The sequence below is a fragment of the Phalacrocorax carbo genome, chromosome 5 (genome assembly GCF_963921805.1).
Source record: "Phalacrocorax carbo chromosome 5, bPhaCar2.1, whole genome shotgun sequence".
In the NCBI taxonomy this organism is placed as follows: Eukaryota; Metazoa; Chordata; class Aves; order Suliformes; family Phalacrocoracidae; genus Phalacrocorax; species Phalacrocorax carbo.
The window spans coordinates 1,018,390-1,041,168 of NC_087517.1; the positions used below are offsets into that span (position 1 = coordinate 1,018,390).

The 22,779-nt window shown below is 44.6% G+C and overlaps 1 protein-coding gene across 2 annotated transcripts in view; it reads right to left on the bottom strand.

Annotated features, from left to right (window-relative positions):
- Window positions 1–452: 452 nt before the first annotated feature.
- GPD2 (glycerol-3-phosphate dehydrogenase 2) overlaps window positions 453–22,779 on the bottom strand; it is a 61,426-nt gene continuing 39,099 nt past the window's right edge. For both annotated transcript variants that reach the window (XM_064450918.1, XM_064450917.1), the window contains exons 7-17: window positions 19,439–19,603; window positions 18,580–18,724; window positions 14,099–14,292; window positions 11,930–12,064; window positions 11,520–11,695; window positions 10,870–11,001; window positions 10,258–10,416; window positions 7,593–7,705; window positions 7,419–7,497; window positions 7,198–7,296; window positions 453–3,582 (exon numbers count right to left, since the gene is read on the bottom strand). In XM_064450918.1, the coding sequence (XP_064306988.1) occupies window positions 3,457–3,582; window positions 7,198–7,296; window positions 7,419–7,497; window positions 7,593–7,705; window positions 10,258–10,416; window positions 10,870–11,001; window positions 11,520–11,695; window positions 11,930–12,064; window positions 14,099–14,292; window positions 18,580–18,724; window positions 19,439–19,603 (1,523 nt within the window). In that variant the 3' untranslated portion in view covers window positions 453–3,456. The remainder of the gene's footprint in view (window positions 3,583–7,197; window positions 7,297–7,418; window positions 7,498–7,592; window positions 7,706–10,257; window positions 10,417–10,869; window positions 11,002–11,519; window positions 11,696–11,929; window positions 12,065–14,098; window positions 14,293–18,579; window positions 18,725–19,438; window positions 19,604–22,779) is intronic.

Below are 22,779 nucleotides of genomic sequence, written 5' to 3' on the forward strand. Positions count from 1 at the left end.
AACACATGGCAACCCTGGACTAACTTGACGTGTGAAATGATCAAAATGGATTATGGAATCTCTTCCGTTCATTTCTATCGATTTTAGTTACGATGAAATTCATCAGCGTGCAAAGGAGCGCTTGCGACTGGCATTTCCCCCCCCAAAATGCAGGCCCGCTGGCTGGCTGCAATTCTAGCATGAGACGGCAGCGCGGAACACCTTACCCTGCGCGTCCTCGGCGAGCGCGCACAGCTCCTACGTCCCGAGAATGCCGAGTGCTGTATTAACTCCTAATTTTCACTTTTAAACTACAAAGTGCGAAATGCTGAGCTAAAACGGGAGAGCACGGACAAAATTATGATATGTTTACCAACAAGCATCTCTCTGAACGTTTTTCCTTTAAAAATAAACTTTTCTGAGGTTAATCAAAGTTATTTTTGTAACTGCCGTAACAAACTGCCGGTGAAGGGACCGCTTTTAATCGCTTTTATTGATTCATGCTTTCAGTTCCTACTCAGTTAAAAACAAGGCACATTAAATACATCCTCTTATTGCTCTATAAATGCATGCGGCTCATTCTGAATATCAAAAGTAATAAATAATGGCAGTAAAACACCGAGACAGTTATAAAAATGACAACCCAGCCTCAAACACAGTATTTAACAGTTCAGTCTAGAACAGCAGCCTAACAAAATATGCAAGTGCCACGTGTAAAAGCGGCGGTGTCTGTACATCCGTGTACGTATCTACACCCGTGTTTATACACGCATACACAAACACGCTGCACGTGCACGCGTGCCCTCCCCCCAGGGCGTGCAGTTCATTTAAAACACAAAATAAACACCCGTTGAGAAATCCAACTCCCACCTCAAAAGGAAAAAAAAAAAAAGAAAAAATATAAAGAGAAAAAGAAATCACATTACTGCTTTTCCACCTAGGATCAGAACAATGCAAGACAGTGACATTTTACAACTCTTTCTACAGTACATTCACATGAAAAAAACCAAACAAAATAACAAACAACAAAGTCAACATTCCTGAAAACAAATGCGAGCTGATAAATAAATACTTCTAGGGGTTTTTTTCCACGTATAGATTTAGCTGTTTTAGGTAACACATGCAATCTTCTCCCATTACACAAGGTAGTCACACGAGATCTTGCTGTGCCGTACAAAAGAGCAGAGAAGCACGACAGTAAAGTGCCGAAGATGCAAAGCAAATTCGTATCAGAGGACACACGCGCAGCCAAGAAACCCCGAAGTCACGTTCCCTACGCAATATTACTGCAGCAAGGGAACAAAGAGTAGACGTTGGGTACAAAGAAAATTGTGGCTTTACAAGTAAACTTGTATTATTAATTCTTAACAGTGCCATTTATAGAGGAGTGTAGGAGAATTCTCATTTAAACCATACAAAAGATGTTCAATATTGTAAATATTTTTTCTTTATGTGGCCTGGAAAAGGTCTCATTATTTTTACTTTTTCTTTTTTTTGTTCTAAATTAAATTGTTAGCAGTGGAATCCTAAACCCCTTCCTTCCTTACCTTGCGCACTGAGCCAAAATAACCTGCGTACTGTACACTCATTTCCCTCCAGATCCGCAGCATATGTAAAGTCTGCTGTTGTGCTCTTGTTTGCAAGGGGTTTCGGACGTACGAAGCCATGTCACACATTAGATACTTTACCTGAATATGCTGGAACATATTCGCCAAAGAGAAGCTTGCAGGACCACCGAAACAAACCCTTTGTTCAGGGAAGAACTCCCATGCTGTCAAATGCGCTAACTCCTCGCTCCCATAGGCCGTGCCTCACGAGCACAGGACTCGAAGCAAAAAAGCCAGAGCCCCCTAACAATACCTGCGTTTTGGTACAAGCAGCATCAAAAAATTATAACATGCAAAAACCATCCGAAAGGCATTTACTGAAACTGTCTCCTTCCCTCCAGATTCTCCCAATTGTTTGGACTGACAAAACCATAACTGTGTATGAATTTGAAATGAGGTTTGCCTTTTTTTTGTATCTACTATTTCTAAACACCTGAATTTTTTCATTTTGCATTTTTTTAAAGGACTCTGCCTCTCCAGCCAAACACGTCTGTACTGACTATGCTACATACACGCATTCCTCAGCATCTCCGTTTCGTGTATGCAGTCATTTTGCCTTTTAAAATACCGAAGTAATCGTTGCTGTTATTTTCCATTAGTGGAAGTGGTCACATCAGTTAAAATAGATCAGATTTTACACAAGTAGAAATTCTGACACCTTAGAACTGAGGCTTGTTTTGAGTTGTAAATTGGTATTCATACTCAAACTATAACAGGATGACAAATTAATCAATAAACCATTCTTATGTTTCCCCCTTCCGTGCTCTACATTAGGCAGAACTCCTCCACCCGCCTGTGGCCCAAGTCAGCCTAACAACAGAAAGGCAAATAGCCAGACACAGCATCGCTGGAAACAGCTCAAGAGAGTGGTCCTAATTTTTGTTTGTCTCCATTAATCTGCTCAAAAATAGCCCTTTCACTTTACAGAAGAGTTACTGGAATGCAAAACAAATGTCATTGTTTCACTTTGTCGTTAGCGTTTTTAAATAAACAATTAAGACTCATGCTATCAAAGCCCGGCCATATCCTACGTATCATTAGTGTTTGTCCAAAATGGGAAACAGCATGAAGTGCTTTACAGCATGAACCACCACCTGCGAGACAACGCCATTTATTAAAGGAAGCTTGTTTTTATTAATATGGGAGAAAGGAAAGCTGTCCCCTAGTTTTTAACCAAATTATTAACTTGGGTGATTAATCAAGACGTCTTGCAGTTTCTCAGCTTCGTACTGCTGTTATTTTCGCCTGGCCACGTATTGGTACCACTGAAATAAGAGAGCGCTCGGAAGAGCAAAGCCAGCCACCCACGGAAGGCTTGTGGCAGTTCCTCACCGTCATCACTACCTCAGGGAGCGTCACTTTAGTTCCTTTTGTGATACCATCGCCAGTCCAGAACATCAGCTTTCCCTCTCTTGCTCCTCCTCGAAGAGGACAGAGCAGCAGCTTTTAAATACTAAACGTGCATTTGCAAAACTCAACGCAACACATTTAACGGCAGGATTCACTTTGAGCATCGTTTTCTTTAAAGGTAAAGGCGATATAAAAGTTAATGAACAAGGCAGTATGTGCACATGTGCTTGTGTGAGCACCCAAATCATTCTAGACTGTATTCTTGAACTCTCGTTAATAAACTCCTACGTCTAAACAATACCCAGTCCAAAAGGCCACGTACTGGAGTGTTAAGAGCTGCACAGAAAGCCATTAATAATGAAAACAAATGCACCATCGTATTTTTGTAAGAGCTACACCAATAGATACCGGTCATCTTGACCAAGCAAGGACAATCCGAAGCACTGGAATGTTGTTCAGCAGAGAGGCGCGGCCACGCATCTCCGTTGGCTGTGGCTGCGAGCACAGGTTGTGTCGGAACTCAGAGTCCACCACCGCTCCGGTCCACCGGAATCACCACCCTCTGGCGCAGATTCTCCTCAGCAGTCTTCATGAGCACAGCCAGCCGGCTTCCAGAGACGTGGCCCTTCTGAATAGCGCTCATGAGCTTAAGACACAACAGGGAGAGCATCCCGTTAACTCATTTGCAAGACGAAGAACAGAGGTAGACGCTACAGCCCCTCACGGAAAGGCCTCAGTAAGCAGCCAAGGGGACGGCAGGGCAGCTACCACCGACACCAGTCCCTGAGCAGACACCACACGAGCCCTCCACCGACACGGCGTATGGGGCGCAGGACACCAGCGGAGTCGTGCAGCTTGGTGCTGTTAACTCATGGCATACGGACACGGCTGGCTGTCCTGCCCCTGGGCCACCAAGGGTGGATGCTGACATGGTTCCAGTCCAAACAACGGCAGAGCTTGTCCAAGAGCCCTTAGCAAATGTTAAAGAATATACAGAACTCATTTTTCCATATAGAAAGCAAAACTGCTGTATGGTTTCAAAGACTCACCCCAAAGCTTGATTCCTATTTTCCAGAAACATCAGGGAAAGTTTTGGCCGGGCACGGGTGGCAGCAAGAGCAGAAGTACCAAATACAATCCACTTGGAAGTAACAGTGCAGGCAACCATCAACAGCAGGGTTTTTTCAGTGACATTTAAGAATGCAGGATAACCCATCCCTTTCACAGGCTTTTTTTTTTTTTAACCTCTTTTTTGCTATCTGACAGATGTACCTAATAGAAGCACACCATTCCTGATCTACCACTGACCCTGGACCATGCCCTTTTTTGTTCATGTGCCCTTCTTTGTAGAGACAGTGTACTTGACTTCCACAATTCTTTCAAATCCAAATTCCTTTATCGACTTTTAAAACTAATTTGCCTTTAAGTCCTTGAAACTGGACTCAGCTCTATCTTAACGAACACACACTAGTGCTAAGATTTTAGTTAATTCTTTTTTTATCCCACGGATAAAGCGAGCATTAGACTTGAAATTACATGCAGTCAGCTTGCCAAAGACTACTATGGAAAGCAATCGGTGCTTACAAAATGCAATTTCTTACTCCTATTGAGTGTTAAGAATCCTTCAGATTTCTCCCCATCTATAGAAAAATCTGTTCATTATATCTGCAGCTGGACCTATGCAAATGTGGTATCAACCCTGTCAAAGCAGGAATGAGAACCCGGGAGGGGAAAGGGACAGAAGGGAACCCTGTGCTTTACAGGCCCAGCTGAGGCTAGAAAAACCTCCCTGCATTTTGAAGGCATTTCGATCACCCTGTGCAGCCAGGAGGCAAGGTGGAGGGTGAGTCGGGAAGGAGAGGACCAGCAGAGGCAGCTGGTCAAAGAGCAGGAGTTACCGCCAGCAAGGGAAGTCCTCCATCGCTGGGGCTGGGTACTCCCCACACGGACAGGGAGGCCCTAAGAGGGGAGGCACTGCCCTCGCACCCATTCACCCTGCTTGACAACACCGCCTTGTGCCTGCCTGGTCTGGCTGCGCTGCATGCTCTCTGGGGAGGCGACCGCAGAGAGAGCTGGTCCTCTGGCACTACCATGAGAGCAAGAGTTTCTGGTACGCAGGTCTGCCAGGACCCCAAAGGAAACCTGCTGTTGGGAAAACGGTTTAACATGGGGTTAAACATGGGGTTGGGTTCTCTTTTTGCCTCCGCAAGTCTCCAGAAGCGGCGTCCCCGCCCTAAGACGGCTCCACGCGCACCCAGCCGCCGTCAGGGCCCTGCCTCCCCGCCGTGGCGGAGCGCCCTGGGTGCAGTCGGCGCGGCTCACTGCGGTCCGCTTTCCCTCTGAGAAACAGGCGGAAGCCTCGGTGTCTGCCGGGACCGGTTCTCGCGAGGCCGTTATTTGAGTTACGTCGGCAATCGGCGGTTGGCCGGATGAAAGCACTTGGCACTGCGCTGCTCCCCACCCGGAGAGCTACGCGGCCACCCTCGTACAACGTGTTCCTATATTCTAATATAAACGTCCACAAATATTTGCACATGGCTTTCCACAAGCATTCTGTGGTAAAATGCAATTACTTGAAAGTTTTCAGAAAGCAAACACGAAAGTATTGGGAACTGACTTAACAGATCCATTAAAAAAAAAAATTAAACAAACATTTAATGTATTTTGTTCCTTCCATGGCAACCTCCTGTTAATTTTATGACCACACTTCCCCCTCAGCACTTGGCTCCGCAGCGGCTCCCCGCGCGCTGCGCTCTCCTCTACAGGACAGAGGTGCACAGGCACAAGCGAGCACTACTGCATCCATCACGAGCCTTAAATATATAGATTGCGCTGTGAAATGTATAGGGGAAGCCAGTAGCCAGAGTTACACCGTTTTACAAAAGTAACAGTGAAACTGCACCAACAGCGACGTGCCTTTTATATTTTACAGCTATCATGGCTTAGGGCAGGCAAGCCCTAGTGAGGCTATGCAGCCCAGTAAAGTAAAAACCCTAGAAAGCCACCAAAAAAATCCACAGAAAACAATTACTGCTAGTTTCAACTTCTTAACCACTGTGTATCCAAACTAACCAAATTACAGTTTAACACAGCCCTAACAGTAAACAGTGGGTTCCCCCCCACCCATTAAAAGTTTTCACATGCAAAGGGCTGTGCGAGGGAGACCCTTTTCAAGAGCCAGAACAGCAGCTGCGATTTTCTCTTATATTGGAATACATAAGCATAAACTCCCAAAGCCCTTGTTTCTTTTTCCTTCCCCTCCACGGTTTGTTTGGGTTTTGCCCCCCCCTTCCCCACGGTGCCTTGCAGTTACCCAGCTAAATTGCTGCATTTTAGGCAAATAAATAGTCCTTTTTTCTAATGCTGGACACAACCTGTGAAAATTTTCTGCATTTAGATTCAACAATGCTGCTCTTATCTACAGCTCATCTCGAGAGAGACAATTACCATTTCCTTTGCCTTGATCTTGTTTGTTTAACTTGACACAGTGAAGAAAGGGCTGACATTGACCAAAATCCCCAGCATTAATTTATCTCATGTTCGGCATTCATCATTGCCACCAGGCAGGAAAGACATGGCAGTCACTTGAAATACCACACCAAGAAAGGCTCCGCAAAAACAAAGCTGGCTGGCAAACTGCATATGCAAGAGGAGCTGGGCAAACAAACGGTTCAGTGGCACCCTGAATTCTATTTTAAAGCTCTGCAAAAAGCAGGGATGTATGGGCTGTCAGTGTAACGCCTTTCGCACACACCGAGATAACGTTAGCCAAGCCAGGAGTTAAAATGGGATTATATGGATTGGATGTGCTTTAACCACAAGCTCATTCTTGAAAATATTCAAAATAGTTTAGAAACTACCAGTCACTTAACAGACCCAGATAAATGTCAGCATGCATAACTGTGCCATATACCTTCCAACCGACAATTATAGCATTTTTTAATACATTTAAACAGCGTTTCTGGATTAAAAAAGCCAAACTCACGTCTGTACTGGGGAATACTTTGTAAAATGGGCCTGTTCTTTGGGTCTCATCATTTCTGCACATGAAACAAATCCCTGAATATCATTGTTGCTTGAGGATGGCTGCGTGCCACTGACCTTGTGATCTGGCAAAGGGCATCGACACTACAGCGTTTACCCGAGCAACGCTCACCTAGTCTCCGACCCAGCCCTCCAGCAAAGGGGGAGAAAAATCTAATGGACAAAGTCACAGGTATTTAAGTTACCGCAGCATCTCTTGTAACACAGAAACACCTACCTGCAGAAACTCATTGAGCTCAACCTGTCCGTTTTTGTTCAGATCCACTTCATTGAGGATATCATGAAGTGTATTTTCAGCAATTTGCACGCTGATGCTCTAGGAAAAAAAAAAAAGCACAGAAGTACATCAGCTGGATTGTTCAGCACTATTTGTGCCCCACTCGGAAATTTAGATAAGAGGCTTAAAAAGGAAACTGAAAGAACACAAGGAAGCGTTACCTCCAAGACACGCTGCACATCCAGTATAGTAATAAACCCTTTCTTGTCCTTGTCAAACATGTGGAATCGCTTCTTGTACCTGCAAGATAAGGATTATCAGTGGGAAAAACTGCACTCAGAAGAATGACAGGTATTAATTCCTATCAGCATAGGGAACTCTCTTACTCTACTTACCTTTCAATATCTGAAGGCACTAGACTGATTTCGGAGCTGTCTGTTAATTGATCCGATTTTACTTTGTAGCCCATTTCATAATAGAGAAATTTTCTAGCAGCTTCAAGTTCCTCCTACAACGAAATAAGGACAAACTGTATATCCAAGGAATAGCAAGTTCTTGCACAATTATTTTTAATGTAGCATTTATTAGCTTCTTCCACTTAGCTAGAATTTACCTAAGGTCCAAAAATTAAACAGATGGTAGCCAAAAATTATTTAAAAACATAACTCAAGCTTAGGCACTCTTTAGTCTTGAAAAGAGATATCAAGTCTAGTAAAGACTCCTGATTACCATGTAAACGCTTCCAGGACGATACCACACCTTCGGTCACACAGGGTCTATCTACCCATTTCGTGAGGAATGGTGCCTGCAGGTCAGGCCTACAAAGCACTGTTTAACTCACAGCTGGTATCTTAGTGCAATGTCTCACCTAACTGCCTAATACTGGGGCACGGAGGGAATCGGGAGGCTCAAACCTGGCAGGTTCTTTACATTTTAAACTAGTTTTTCTGATGGCAGTAAAATTAATTTATTACCTGAAAATTCAATGCAAGGTCTTCCATAGCCAGTTTTTTAATAAGTGATAAACACCTGCCATACATAAAGTAGTGCAGAAGAGAGCTCTCCCTACAGCGACGGGTACACCCAACACGGTTTTAAGAGTGACACAAGCATCTGCCACATGGGCACCAATATTAAATAGTCCGCACTGCAGTTATCAAACACAAGTAAGCATGCTAAGTAACGGCCACCAGAGCAGGAAAAGATTCCTAGACACGTACATATACGCCACTTCATCTAGCAGAGACTCGTTTGTGAAGCTGTATTAAGAGACCAACTCAACCATACTGACCACTCTTACGTACTTCGCTATAAGCACAGAAATTCGCCTTAAAGTCCCAAACCAGACTTACTTAGTGGTCTTATTAGAAGATCTAAACTGAAGAATGCTCTTCTGGATGGGCATTGAATTGCCTCGTCTGTCACGCTGAAATATAGCACATGCCAGACTGCTGTGAAAATGCAGCACTTCAAAATGGCCCAAGACTGGCTACGGAAGAGACGCTCAATAACTCAAGGGGTTTTTAGCCTCGTTTGAAAGAAAAGGAGACTTTTCCAAAAGAAACCCCAGTGGGCATTCGGGGACCCCAGAGACCGCCTCGCTGGCGTCAGTGAGCTCACACAAGCCACGGATGGCTTTGTAAGTCTTACAGGTACATGCGGTACTCGTTAGCTTTCCTTCCTGCGGGTTAGGCTGAGGACGGGTGCCTAACTCCCCAACTACAGCCTGCTGGAGCTAAGGCTGTCCACGCAGCCCTAATGGCGTGCTGGCTTCAAATGCTTTGCTTTGCAAGCTTCCCATTTTCTAGTCTATCGTTATGGAAGAATTGATATAGCTTTGGTTAACGTGGTGGATTATTCTACGAGCAAATCTCACTGGGTAAGGGTGAGAGCCTCTAACTTCAGTCAAGGCTTCAGACTATGAGGCTGCACAACATCCATGCAGGCAAGCAACACAGCTCACAGCTGTGGCACGACGGTGTCTCCTTCTTTATGCATTCCTGTGGGGAGGCTTTGGGATCACTGCAGGTGCTCTGGCTAGCAGGGTTCAAACGAGCTCCTTCCAGAATGTTAATCAAACTGTTAAGTGGCTAAAAGGTTTTGCGAACAGTCCAAGGGAAACTTCCCACCCCCTTTGGAGTGGAAGGGCTAGGGGAGCATTCCCAGGTTCCGTTTGCTTGAAAGAAGTGAGAGAAGTCCCAAACCACGCATCCCTCTCGGGTACAGCACTCCTTGCGCTGCCTTTCCACCAGCATACTCCGAGCAGCATTGCAAGCCCTGCCTCCGGTATTCTGGGCATTTGTCTTTTCACGACGCCAGAAAGCAGCGATGATTGGTAACTGACGTGATGCGCTAGTTCGGAAGGGGCAGGATTCACGTCAGTAGGTGGGATGCCTACATCTAAGCTAGTTATCTGAGGTACTCCTGACAGCTTGCAGAGACCCAAAGAGGGCTGTAGGGCACGATTCAGCGCGTGCACAGCAGATGCCTTTGTTAGCGTAAGTCGTCTGACCAAAGCTTGTTACTACAGAGCAGGCACACAGAGTCCAGCTTAAGAGACAACCTGTTGCCAACACCACAAGCGAGACGAGTCCCACGCTGTATGTCTGAGCACAGACCCGCTGGGGGCAAAGGAAGCTAACAACAACCTTAAGCATTAAGGTAGGCCAGAGAATGGTGCAAACTCAGTATCATTGCTTTTCAAAAGACACAGCAGACAAAAAGTTGTGACACAGGTTACAAGATCCTCCTTTTCTGAGGCAGATCTGTTTAAAAATGTCAGTAAACAAAATATCTGAGTAGGGATGGGTCAGTAATGCCAAGTCTGCTTTCACTTCTAAAGCTGGGGAACAACAGGATGCAGATTTTCCCTTTCCCCTGGCCAACACCAACTCGTTTCACAGCTATTTTTGTCATTAAGACTTTATCAAAGACACCAAGTGAAATCATTCTCTCAGGAAGAAAGCATCACTCGAAGTTTTCTATTCAACTAATTTAGATCCTTAATGTGAAAACTACTTAAGAAAAACAAAACGGTTTCAGATTAAAAAGCCTTTGTACCTTCTTTTTCTGCTCACTCCAGTTAAGTTCTTTCCCCATTATATCTACGATTCTTGGCAGGGCTTCCTCTGCAGCCTGCACATTCAGAAACGCCAGGCGAGTACGTCGGGAAATCATATCCACTGCCGTGCGGGCATACTCTTTAACACCATAGACAACCTAGAACAATAAGACAAGGGGGAAAAAAGCAGATGAGAGGGTAGCTGGGCATTGTGGGAAGTTCTGTTTAGCATCACAAACCGCACTGCCGGGCTGGCTATACAAAAGGAACTTTCTGTAACTAGGTCCCCCCAGCCAAGGGAAAGGTTTGAAAAGCTCCCTTTTTCTTAGAACATTTTCTAAAATGCACCTGGGATCAAACATGTGCATATGAAAAAAAAATAGACATTCTATAATTATAAATATTTAATTATGTGCATTAATATGTGTAAATATAAACATAAAAATAAAGCATGCTCCAGGGAAGGGGGAAAACAAGAACTGAAAAAAGATCTGGACCTCACCAAAGGAAAGGGCTTATGGAGATTTTTTACAGAGCAAGACAGGCCTGCTCTAGACCCTGCTTATCCCCAGAAGAGAATCAAAGAACGTTATGTAGTTTTTCCCACATACCTCAGCTTCAATATAAGGAAATTCAGATACAAGACGTTTTCCAACAATAGGCCATCTCTTTCCTGTAACTTGGGCTATTTTGGCCACCTCAAAAGCCTTGTCACCGTATGTTGAAGCTAGATGCTGAGCCACCTGCGGAGTTGAAACCAAATCCAGTAGGCTTTTGAAAGCATATCAAGTATACACACGACCGTCTTGTCAATTCTCTTGTTATTGGTGACAAATAGGCTGAGGAGGGTATTCGGTTTTGATTGAGTGGGAGGAAACCACTTGCGCTGTGAATGGGTTAGACCAGCACTGACACCACTACGTATGTGCCAAGGTAACAGTGCGTGATGGTGCTCCAACTCTGCTGCTACGCTGCAGTCATATCTGAAGTATGGATTCTGTTGGGCTCGAAGGAGGGCAAAGCCTAGCATGTCGTAACGTTTTAAAGCAGGAAACAGTCAGGATTAAGAGGAAGGGGAAAGGGAAGAAAAGAAGAACAATTTTCAGAATTTATTTCTGTTAAAACTATCTTTGCCCCGGCCAGGTAATAAGCTCTTATCGGGCTCAGACCTTTGTATACGTTATATCGGCATTAGATTTAGTGGGAAGACAAAACCCTCCAACACAGAAACATCTGAGCATCAGCAGAGTACATGGCTCACCTCACTTTCAAGTCCATAGTCTTGGACCAACCTAATGTAGAGAGTGGGACTCCAGTCCTCAGCCCCTTGTAGCTGCAGTCCAATGGTCCTACTGGAACCTGCCTTCAGATCATGCGCCTGAATAGCTGCATCAATGGTGTCCTGGGCCATGGCACGGTAGGTTGTCCACTTCCCACCTGTAACCACACAGTTACTTCTTGATTTGGGGAGAGCAAGCGGATACCAAGTTGATACGTACGATATATATCACGTTATTCTTACTAGACTTGCTCCAACAAGCCAGTCACGCTACCACTGACAGATCATTATCTAGTTATAGGAACATGAAGGATTATTCTGTAACAAGAAAAGTTTTGAATAAAATACACTGGGGAAGCCCTAAGCAGCTACTTTAAGAGAACTTCCAGTACCTGCTATTGTGACAAGACCACTGTCGCTAATGGTCACGACATGATTCCGGGATATCGACTGTGTGTCTTTGGAGTTGGGGTCTGTGACCAGAGGACGAATGCCACTCCACGCTGCCAACACGTCTCCTCTTCTTACTGTCCGGAACCAAAGATCAGCCAAAGTCAGCCAAGGACTGATAGGTATTTATCTCATATCCCTCCTCTGGTCTTTGCGTGCACGTAGATACTTGCTGTGAAACAAGGACTGCACCACATCATCCTTGTTAGCTGGGCAACTCAAGAAGCTGGAGAAGATTCTCTAGAGTAATGGAATAAGCTGGGCTACAGAGTTAAAACCAGCGCTGCCATGATCAGTACCAGTAACCTTCTCCAGCCCAAAACGAAGTCAGAGACAGAGGTCCATTTGCTCTCTTTGGTGGTGCTTTTTGAGGGTGCCCGAGCAGGGGCACAGGCTGCCCAGGGAGGCTGTGGGGTCCCTTCCCTGGAGACATTCACCCCCCGCCTGGACGCGGCCCTGTGCCCCTGCTCTGGGGGTGCCTGCTCCAGCAGGGGTGGGACGGGGTGAGCTCCAGAGGGCCCTTCCAACCCCCGCCAGTCTGGGATTCTGTGACATATAAAACATGGGACTGATAGAGAATTTAATGAAATTAGTTTTGTCCCTTATTAAATTTGCAATAGAAAAATTGACCGATTTGCTTTATGCTGAAGTCTTTGGAACATTTTTTTTAAATACAACTTTCAAATAAATGATAATTGAAAAATCAGTAACGGGGTGTAAAAATATCCCCACAGAACACAAAATAGATTTCAGAAATCAATGGTGCTCTGCCAGCATGTTTAACCTGCCAAAATGAAGTGTTAATCACAGAAATAAGATACCATATTACGTTTATAAACTAATGAAACTAGAAAAAGCAGCATGCGTGACACTATAATTAAACAGTTGGAACACATCCAAGCCTGTTGATAACCCTGGCACTGTCTCTGGCAGCAAAAAGGCAGGTCTGCAGTGAGTTGATATGGCCAGCACAGTTGTTAATTCAATAACAAGCAATCTATAAACACTGCTAATTGCATATGTGAAAAACAGCGTGCACCTAGGTAGGTTTCATTCAAAAGAATTAAACACTTCATAATGTACTTCTGTAAAATACCTTGCAAAATCTCTTATTCACAGTCCTAACTCTACCAGCTACCTGCCTGGCCTCCCGCACTTATTGATATCAACTTCTGCTCCAGAAACTTGAAGGTACATTTCCTGAAGACTTTTTCTGAGCATTATACAACACAGAGACATCGACTGTCCACTTCAGGAAACCAGTAACCTAGCGCTGCCCATCTCCAGACAGCAAGCTTTCCTAAACCTAAGGATGCTGCACCGCTCCTGACAGTGCTCTTCAGATTCATTTTAATGCTCCTACTACAGCAGAAATACAGAAGTACAAATGCTCTCAAGAGAATGATTTTAAAACACCTCGCTCCAAAGGAAAGAAGCCTCTCTCCTTTAAACCAGCACCAAGCCGAAGCAGGCCAGCGTCTTACAAGTGTGTTCTCAGCTCAGCTACTGAAGGGAACGACTGTCACCGAGCAATTTTTATAAATTCCCCTTCTTGCCCAGTGTACGTTCCTCTCCCACTGAACACTGACACTGTTAGATATTTACCATGCCAAGAAAAGTAAATTCTAAAAATACAGCGGCCAGAAGAACAGAAATAAAAACAAAGACATGGGAAAAGTCAGAGCAACGCTTCCTTCAAGACAAGCAGGTGAATTATTTGAGGTACCTGCGCTGATGTATGACTGAACTCTCCCAGTTCTGCAAAGCCTTGCGCCCACCACCCAAAGAGACCAGAACTTGGCCGTGGAGCTGGACACTTAGTGCCAGTTAGGCAAAAGGTATGCAAAGTCTTGAGCATGCAGATACCAACCAACCTCCATTTAAGTAGCCCAGCGATTGCAGGGATATCTGAAGAAGCATCCTTGTTTAGGTCTGATCGATAGACCAAGATGACACTTATGCCCCACTAGGTTTAGAAACACCCAGATGCACAAGAACCACGGTTATCAAGGTCTCAAAAACTTTTGACAGACAGCGTCTACTCAGACTGAAATGCCACAGGCTCATCAGCACCATCAGCGTGGGGAGAAACAGAGCTGACAAAGGTTTACCTTCAACATCAACACTAAGGTAGTTGCGTACTTCATTCAGAATGAAGTTTATGTCTTCTTCTGTTGGGATGGGATGGGACGTAACATCAGTCGGGCTGTCTGTGGTCCCTGCAATCGTCATCTTCTCCCACGGCAGGAAGAAAATCACTCTACCATCGCTGGTGGCTGGGTCAAGCAGACCCATATTATCAGGGCTGAAATAAAGAAGGGACACGGTTCAAAACAGGTCAGGCATCACCAGGGATTCTGTTCTTGCACATCTTCCACCCCAGATAAAGTATTAGAACATTAATCATTTGAGCTAAGAACAAAAGTAAAATAAAATAAAATAAAATCAGTTATTTCCCATGTGGCCGTGACCTGACTTTAAAAGGCAGTCCCAGAAGTTTTGAGAAATAAGGCTCTTGTGTGTGATGCTCAGATATCACCAGAATTTGATTTCTGAAGCAAGTTAGGAGACCACAGCCTTCACTCAAGCAATCAGGCCTTTGGCATACCTCACATCTCCATCCACTCTTGAAAGCCTTGCTCATCGGAATGTCAAATACAAACATTTGGAAGTTCACTTGGAACTCGTTACGGAACAAGCAACCGCTTTTAATCAAAAAGTAGACTTAATTTATATTCTGCCACAAAGGGAAGGGAAGGCTGAAACAGAATGCACGTGGAAATGGAAGAAGTAAGAACAGACCCCCAGTTCTGTTTTGATGCATTTAAGTACATAACAAGAAAAATTTAAGGTGAAATAATATTAACCTAAGTTATCAGTTATTGACTTTTGTCCTCTGTGTAGGGAGCAAAGACATACCAAATCCCAGTGACTTCTGCAGCCTGGCACTGGCGGTAGAGGTGGGGCAGGGGCGTAGGGCTGAGAGTCAGTAATAGGAAGAAAAGAGTAGAGAAGACAAGAGGACAGCAACACACACTGATGTCGTAAGCGTTGCGAGTGCATTTGAACAGAGAAACTCCAGTGATGCTGCAGCCCGAGTCTGCTGACGACCTGCCGCCTGAACAGAACGAACGCCTACGGACTCCCGCAGGATTCGGGCCGGGAGGCGTATTCCGACTGCTCCCAGCTCTCGCTACGGCATTCCTGAAGGGGGAACCGTGTTTGAAGGGAAAAAAGGCAAAAGGTATCACCTCCGTAAAGACCAACAGACTCTATCCCGACGCCAGTACTCAGAGATTTCGTATTTATTTATGCCAGTCCTACCAACAGGACGATTCAGTAAAATGAAGGAAAAAAAAAAAATCTTCTTACAGGAAATTTTAACTTATGTATAAATGTTTCCTGGTATAATGCAAAAAAAAAAAACCAAAACACCCAAAAAACAACAAACCCTACATGTACAAAAACAGTTGTCCTTATCACTTATTAAATAGCTCTGCTTATATTTCAGAAAACAAAGGCTTCTCCAAACGCTTCAAAAACAAACAGCTTTTATATAGGAAAATATTTAAGCTGCCCCTTTTTTCCATTCATTTTTATTTAAAGGAAAGATGCTGAGTTTCATTTCCGGTTCTGGAAGTCCTTGCGAAAACACGTGCAGTCAGTTTGGCAGCCTTCAGGCTTTGCACCTACTCCCGGTAAGGGAAGGAGGATATAGGAAGTATATGGAAGGAGGATGGGAGGTATGTATTTAGGTGGTGATAAGGACCGTCAGAGGGGAATAATCCAACGGGCTCAGGTAACTACTAACACAGTAAGCTGAAGGTAGACAAAGACCTGCTTGGATACGAATTACCTATTCAAGAGAGCCGCAAGCTGAATCACTGAATATTTCATTTTTAGGAAGTCTAAACTGATTACTGAAGGTAAGTTTTCAATATCTGGAAAGGCTAGAAGAGAAGCTGAAAATTTCATATATAGCATGTATATTAGAACATTTTTTAGATGATATTTATAGACAGCTTAAGCATACAGTTGGAGAGGTACAATTTAATAGGGGAAGTCAACATAGATTTGTGAAAGGTAAATCACGTCAGACAAATGATTACTTTTTAAAATGAAAAAGCTATTGATTTAGAGACAGAGGAAACTAGAGATTTAATATATGGTATCAGAATATTCAGAAAACTTCAGACATTTTTTCAAAAGTTTTTTTTAATATGATTTTGTAAAAACTGTTAAAGAGAACCAAGTAAAGACTTATTCACCAAACCTCGTACCAGGTTTCACTGTGACACCTATGGACTGAAGTGTTTCCAGTTAGATGACACAGCAAGTTATGAGAGAGGATGAAACAGTTCTCCATATGCCAATTAATTTACTGAATTAAATACTACCAGCTATCCTGGGAAGCGCGCTCTCAACCTCCTATCGCTACGTTAGTTCCATCTTACATAAATAACTGAAGAGCCACCAAAACCAAATTTAGAAGTGAGGGGTTTCCCATCAAAACCAAGCACCCTAACACCCAAGTACTGGCTGCCCTGGGGCTCCAGAGGCGTTTGACCAAAGCACCACACACACAGTTCAGGAGCAAACAGGTGACTTTCCGTAGACTAGAACTAAGGCTTAACAGACAAGTTTACCTGGAACGCAGAGCAGATAGGAAAACTCGAGGAAGACAGAAACCATCTGAAATTTCGCAGATGGGAGGGGAAAGAAGCGTTGCATTCACAGACACGTTTCAGGCAGGAAGCCCATCTGAACAAAGGTAGCCAAAATCCCCTCTCATTTTAGCAGAAAATAAACAATAGGGAGTGAGAGAGACCTATTCCAGCTGCTGGAATAGATGTGTGTGCTAAAAATAGAATTAATGAGAGGAGGAATACTGGGACTATTAATGAAGAACACAAATGAGTAAGAAACCCATGGCAAATGAATGCATTAGGTTAACATTAGTTTTACAAAATCTTAACTATGTTTATATCTAAAACCCTCTACCTGTTACAATAACGTTTTCCTTTGTATGAGTCTTGGCCAAACTTCTAAAAAACATTAGCTACAAGGCAAGAGGACGCAGTGAAACGACAGTCTTTGCTTGTTGAGGATTATTGCTTGGCACCAGGAGAAGACTTGATAGAACTAAGATCAAACACCACGAGTACTTCCCATTTAGCAGACAGCTCCTTGGCTTAAGCTATGCCACTTGAAGGAAATTCAGTACCGTTTTATCTAATCAGCTGTACTGTGGAGGCAGTATGTGGGCAGACACTATTTTACACGGAAAGTAAAGCCCACATGCTGACATACACAGGGGAACAAGAAGAACAAGAATTCTCTAATTTCCAATTAAAATTATTAGGTTATTATACAATAAATAAATAAGAGCCCTCACGCATATCGAGCCATCTTCTACTTTGAATTTACAAAGTGATTCAAAGTTTTAAACCTTTACATGTTTTTGCTGTAGGGCCATAAAGTCAATCACAGATGTGCTTCCAAACAGTACATGAGGAAACTGGGATTACAACCCATTTCTCCACATCGGTAGTGCTTTAAAGCACTAAAGTGCTTGATAGCACTAAAGCTATCAAGTCATTTCCCCATTCTTCATGGGGAAAGACACCAAAAAAAGAACAGAATGCACGAGTGATTTTACACTAGCTCAAAAGCACCTCCATTTTACAGTCTATGGTCATGTCCTGTTGGGACAGCTCTGGCCAAAACAACATGTTGCGCACTGGAAGTCTAAATTTATATTCACAGAGGAGTGCAATGATGATACGGAAGGCATTATTGTAAGACCACTGTATCAACAGAATTGGGATAAGTCTACAAATGTGAATTTCCATTAGGATGCTAATGACTGCAGAAACCAAAGGTAATATTTGAGCTTCAACTGACGAGGCTTGCTCGGTAGAAGGGGATTTGGTTTTGCAGCAGCAAATAAGGGAAGAAGCAGGAGTCTGCAGAGAGCGCGCTCGCAGAGCGCCACGGGAACCTCTTCTGTATCCAGGTCAGCAGAGGCAGGCAAGTCCTTCCCACCAGAACAGCCACAGGTGGGTGGGCTTGTGTCCACAGCAGCGTCTGAATTTAATCCTGCTATTTTGAACTACTACTTGTATCGTGTATACGCTGCACTCCTATTTACTACGAATGGAGTCGTAACGTGGCAGAGTGTTACTGCATACAGAGTTTGATATTTAACAGGAGAAGAGCTTTCCTCTCTGGAAGGTTGATTCGTGTTTTCTTAGGGGAGGTCAACAAGCAGTCAGTACGCTCAGCTCCAACTCACTATTAAAAAAGGTGCCTTTCACAAGTCTGATGTAGATGCTCTGCCTAAACGCCCGTCTGCTTCAGCAGGAGTTCTGCCTTGGTGGGTTTTAACTAAGAACTACAAGACTTCAGTCTTTTCTGAATACGTGAAATTGTTATTCTCACAGGCACACTGCCAGAATCCTCTTTTAAAAAAACGCAAAAAGTAAAAATCAAATTGTGCATTCAAAACTACCGTAAAACCTACGAACGCGTCCCTGCAAGCTTATTTATTAGATGCCAGCAGAGAGTGTTACGAGACTTTGAATATCGTTACCTGTAATAACCAGGCATCACGATGTGCACGCCTGCGCTCGGCTGGCAGATGTTGGGTACTTCCTGATCATCCATTTTGCGCACAGAGTCTGTGAAAGGTCCCGTAGCATTGATAACGCATTTGGCTTTGACATCAAATTCCTGCCCTGTGAAAGAAAACAGCATCAAACACATCCATCATTTCTTTTTCTGCTCGCTGCCACTCTCTAGCATTAATCCATCTATGAACTTGACCTACGGTGAAGTATATCGTGCTTCTGTGAACAGAACAGCTGGAATGGTTTTTAAAAATTAACAAAGATTTCTTTCAAATCTGGTCTTACGTGAAAATGTTTTACAGTGAAATTCCACCGTATCTGTAAGGGCAGAAGAAGGTAGACCGGGTAGAAGTTCAACGGAAATCGGCCTCTCGAACAAGAGAGATTTCAGTCTCAACCCATAGACTTGGTAAATGGGATTATTACTGTTCAGCACGTAGCATTTTACAATATCATCTTTGCTTGACAGAAGGGTTTGGATGTAAAGCTTAGTCTACCCTGCCAAAACACTAGGACTTGAGTGAAAAATCTGACAGAAGTTAAAGATGATTGACGCTAATGGTATGCCACTGCACTCTGGGAAGATGGCTCCTCTGCCGGTTCATTGATATTTACAGGCAGCAGCGTTCCCCGCTCCTCCCTCGTTTCATTATTTCTGTGTTTCTTTAACGGAAAGAGCACGCTTTCCTGAAGCGCCGTGCTTTCTGCCCAGCCGTGGCCAAGCCGTGGCTCAGCGGCCAAGCCCGCTGCAGAGCGCCGCGGCTCCCACCCGCCGAGCGCGGGGCGCCCGGTGCCGCGCAGGAGGCCGCCCGCGGTCCTCACCTGTTAAGACGTCCCTGCAGCGCACCCCGCACACGCGCTCCTTCCCGCTGGCCGGGTCTGTCGTCTTGAGCAAGCGCAGCACTTCAGCGTAATTGGCGATGGCAGCGCCGTACCTGGCAGCAGTGAGGGCGATGGCGAGGTTCATCCGGGCGTCGTTGTGCTGTCCTGCAGCGGGGACGGGACCGGAGGAAGGACACCAGTCACCTCCAGCCACGGACTTGTGGTATGGAAGTGTGTCAGAACCGATCCGTCACATCTGTCCCTGTCACATTGAATAGGCGTGATGGCTGCTCGCGCCTAACGAGAATTATTTAAAGATCCATCCCCTCCGCTGCGCCGGAGCATCCGACTGCCGTACCGGCAGCAGCACGCCTCGCTGCCTTCCCCACAGGGGCATCCGCAGCGCCCGAGACCAGACAACACGCCGCAGCCTCTGCGCGCGCCGAAACCGAGCGCTCGCTCGCCTCCAGTTTAGGAGAGGGCAAACCACCTTCTTCTCTGCTTTTCCCTGTGCAATCGGTGCTGCGATTCCGTAACTGCATCTAAGCATTCGTCTGACAGCCCGTCCAGCGTTAACCAGCAACTCCTGTTAGCAAGTGTACCACACAGCATTCAGCGCCCACGAAACAACCGCCCAGCCACTGGGCCGAATTATCGGCTTGCTGTAACTGTTTTTTCTTGTACGTGCGTTTTAACTTCCCAACATACAACATAAAAGCATCAAAAAAAGAAATAAGTAGACAAGAATTAATGAAGGATTCTTAACATATATCATTAAAGATTTATTACTGAAATTCCCTTGTTAAAGAAAACCAAGAGAGAGGCGGAGGGACCATGAGGGGAAGATGATTAATTACTTTGAAATACTGGCTTCACCTGAGACTTTTCCTATTTAATATTGCCACTGAAGTTAAAGTCCTGGATGCTGGCTAGAAAGAATTACTATACACTGAAGGGGCCAGGCTCTGTGTGTCCTGAATAATTAATTTACGAGAGGGCTAAACTTCCCAAGGTACGGCTCGCTTCCCCACGTGTTCGGGCCACTTCTATCAAAGATAATACTGATAAAGTGATAAATTGGTAATAGATATTGTAGTTGATTTATGTTGCCAGCATTCCCAACGTTTAGTATAAATGGTTTATGTAAAGTTTGGTCCTTCTGATTCTGCCTGTGCAATCTCGAACCTCTGCGCAAATAATCTGTTCCTAGCTAAAAGGGCAAAGTTATAAAGATGGGATCAATGGCCTCGAAGGTGCCACCTCCCCTGCCCAAACTTCTCATTCTAACACAGCCGAGACGATACAGTGCAATCAGTCTTCAACCACGGGGAAAAAAAAAAGTTATACTAAGCGTACAGAAACAGTAACATGATAAAGCACCGACAAAGAAACAAACAGTAACTCCAATTCAACTAAGCAAACAATGCCCAGAATAAACTGCAGAAAAGAACAGCAAAACAACTGAGCAAGATGTCAAGAAAAGTTGGGGATGCTCCATCACACAAGATGCATAAGACTAAACAACCATCTGTCAGAAGTGGCAGGCAAATCATTAAATAAAGGCACCAACATTTATGCTGCAGTAGTGTCAGCAGTGGATAAAATGACCGTAGGAGGTTTACCTCAAACCTTAACATTTTAGCAGTTCACAACGCAGGGCTGGGAGAATGTACATCTCGTATACAGAGGGAGCGCTAGACAGAAAAAGGACACAGCACAGCGACAAGCCGCAGTACAGTAGCTGCTTCTACGTAAGGCAGAACACGGCGCACGCTGCCAAGCAACCCGGGAAATGCTCCTCCAGCCCGAAGTGGGAGGCTTCCAGAAGCGCCGTGTTTGGAGACACCCCTCTTTATTGTGGCGCCTGATCTGGGGAACTGCCTGACCTGTAGGATACTGAAGTCTTGGCTTTACAGGCCAAGAAACCCAGCACAAACCACAAACACCGCCCTCAAACAAGTGCCCCCTGTGTACAGATGAACCCCTGAAGTGCCCGTCCCCGCGCGGCAGCATTTATTCTTTGGCAGCAGAAGGACCCCAGGGCCGAGAGGGTTTCCTTCGTTACTTTTTGATCCTCCGTCAGCCTGTTGCTGCCACCAGCGCGCAGGGCGGTACCCGACACAACCGGTTCTGTCTGACACAGGGTGTGGATTCACCACACAAAAGTAGCACAATTTAGTGTTGGCCAGCATAAGCTTTGGCCTCCGGGAAGCCTTCCTGTAAGTTCTGCAAGCTTGCCTCTTCCCAGTTTTGTAACTTATTTGTCCAGACCAAAAGCAAGCCAGAGAGGCCGATCAGCAGAATAAATAGTGGGGGAACAGGTGTAATTCGTGAAGAGAACAAGCATCCAAGCAACAATTGTCTATTAAGCCCGAAGTCCAAGAGCTGCTCAGCATTTTGTTGAAACTCCTAATGCTTAGAGCATCAGAGCGAGCTAGGGATACACTCAATGCATTTCAGGATTTGAACTACTGTGTTCAAGACATTTTCACGCTTTCTCTGAAACTCTCATCCATTTTCCCCTCATCATTATTCCGATGCAAGAAACCCCTTGCTATTACTCAATTCTCAGCTGTCCAAAAGGAACTCTGAGTGTCCGTGTAATGTATTTGCAGGAAGAGGACTGGGAAATAACCAGTTCCTGATTAACTACACATCTAGAAAAACCCACTGACTTCAGATTGATGTGATCTACAGCGCAGAGTCCTGGGGTATTTCATAGTATAAACAGCAGAGATCTGTAGAGGTCTAGATTTGAAAGAAATGAAGAGTGACTTACCAGCTCAGAAATTTATCATCTGTGGAGAACAATACTGCAACAGTTTGGTGGACATTCGGGTCACAGTATAATAGTTTTTATACTCAGGAACAGCGTTTTCATTTTTTTAAAAGCCCTCCAACTCACAGGTGCACATTTTCCCCAGACAATTACATTAAAATCCTGCACTTTATATGCAATTATCTTTTACTGTTGATGACCGAAGAAGTGTTTGCTGCTCCTCCACGCACACCCCCCATTAGAAAGATACCGCAGCCAGATCAGTGCTTACTACAGCACCGTTCACAGTTGACAAAGCATATTTTCTGCTGATTAAAGTAAAACTAGCTATTTACAGGTATGCTAGTTTAGAATCAGGAATGTTTCTTTCCAAGACATTGGCATGTGTCCTGGTACCTAGATGATCCTTACCGCCCTAGAGAGAAACAGCAGGATAAAGCGAAGCAAAGATTCTGCATCTCAGCCTTTTCAACTTCCCAGTTAAATGCCATTCCCCCCAGGTAAGGTTCAGAGATCCTCCGAACCCAAGATAAATACACCTCCAAGCCTAACCTCCTCCAGA